The sequence below is a fragment of the Carlito syrichta genome, unplaced genomic scaffold, assembly GCF_000164805.1.
Source record: "Carlito syrichta isolate Samal-C Ts95f unplaced genomic scaffold, Tarsius_syrichta-2.0.1 Scaffold309143, whole genome shotgun sequence".
Taxonomy (NCBI): domain Eukaryota; kingdom Metazoa; phylum Chordata; class Mammalia; order Primates; family Tarsiidae; genus Carlito; species Carlito syrichta.
Window position 1 is genome coordinate 1 of NW_007253239.1, and position 872 is coordinate 872.

An 872-nucleotide genomic window follows, 5' to 3' on the forward strand; every position below is an offset into this window, starting at 1 on the left:
ATTGGCAGCTAATGAGATTCTGCTCAATAACCTAGAGAAAACTGGCCGGGAGATGATTGAGGATGGTCACTACGCCTCCGACAATGTGGCCACTCGCCTGAGTGAAGTCGCCAGTCTCTGGAAGGAATTGCTGGAAGCTACAGCACAGAAAGGTGAAAAGCAGAAGTTCCTAAATTCTGAAATCTGCCACATTAATCTTTATCACTATGAATTCATCTGGCAACCTCTAGGAGAAGGGATACTACTCATTGGTTTCCCAATTCTTCCTTTTGTTTTAAAATGTAATCTAAATTTATTACACTATATATTAACACAATTTTATGTTTTCTTTATGTATATAAGGTTTTTTGGGTTGAAATTACTTTTGTTTTCTTCAATCTTCTCCTACTATTTTTTTATTTCCCTTGAATAAATATTCATGAACCATGAATTCAGTATTGGTTATGAACTTCTATCTAATGTACTTAAGTTAGGTTTTATATATTTTGCTTCTATAAGCAAGATAAGATATTATGACTTAGGTTATTAAATTAAATATTAAAATATTATTGGTGCCAAGTGTGATGTTCCTGCTAATTCTTATAGATCTTGATCATTAGTTGCTTTTTTTCATCTATGTGAAAACATTCAGGCTCTGCTGTACACTCTTAAAAAATTCCCACATATCTTTTTGAAAAGCCTCTACTTACAGTTTACATCATCTCTTACTTTGGAAAGTTAATCAATTGTCAGTAGTTAATAAAAATAATGAGCTCTGTATTAGTGTTTCCCTTGTCATGAACATCATTTATAAACATGACTCTGACCTGATTACAGAAGAGATATATTATACTGATTTTTCTGGATGTAATTTTGGTTTTTTGTTTAGGAAA

The 872-nt window shown here is 32.1% G+C and overlaps 1 protein-coding gene across 1 annotated transcript in view; it reads left to right on the forward strand.

Moving 5' to 3' along the window:
• Window positions 1-7: 7 nt before the first annotated feature.
• Window positions 8-872, forward strand: part of LOC103269257 (spectrin alpha chain, erythrocytic 1-like) — a gene marked incomplete at its 3' end in the record, with an annotated part of 7,355 nt that continues 6,490 nt past the window's right edge. The window contains exon 1 of the mRNA XM_008066839.1: window positions 8-152. Within this exon, the coding sequence (XP_008065030.1) occupies window positions 53-152 (100 nt within the window). The remainder of the gene's footprint in view (window positions 153-872) is intronic.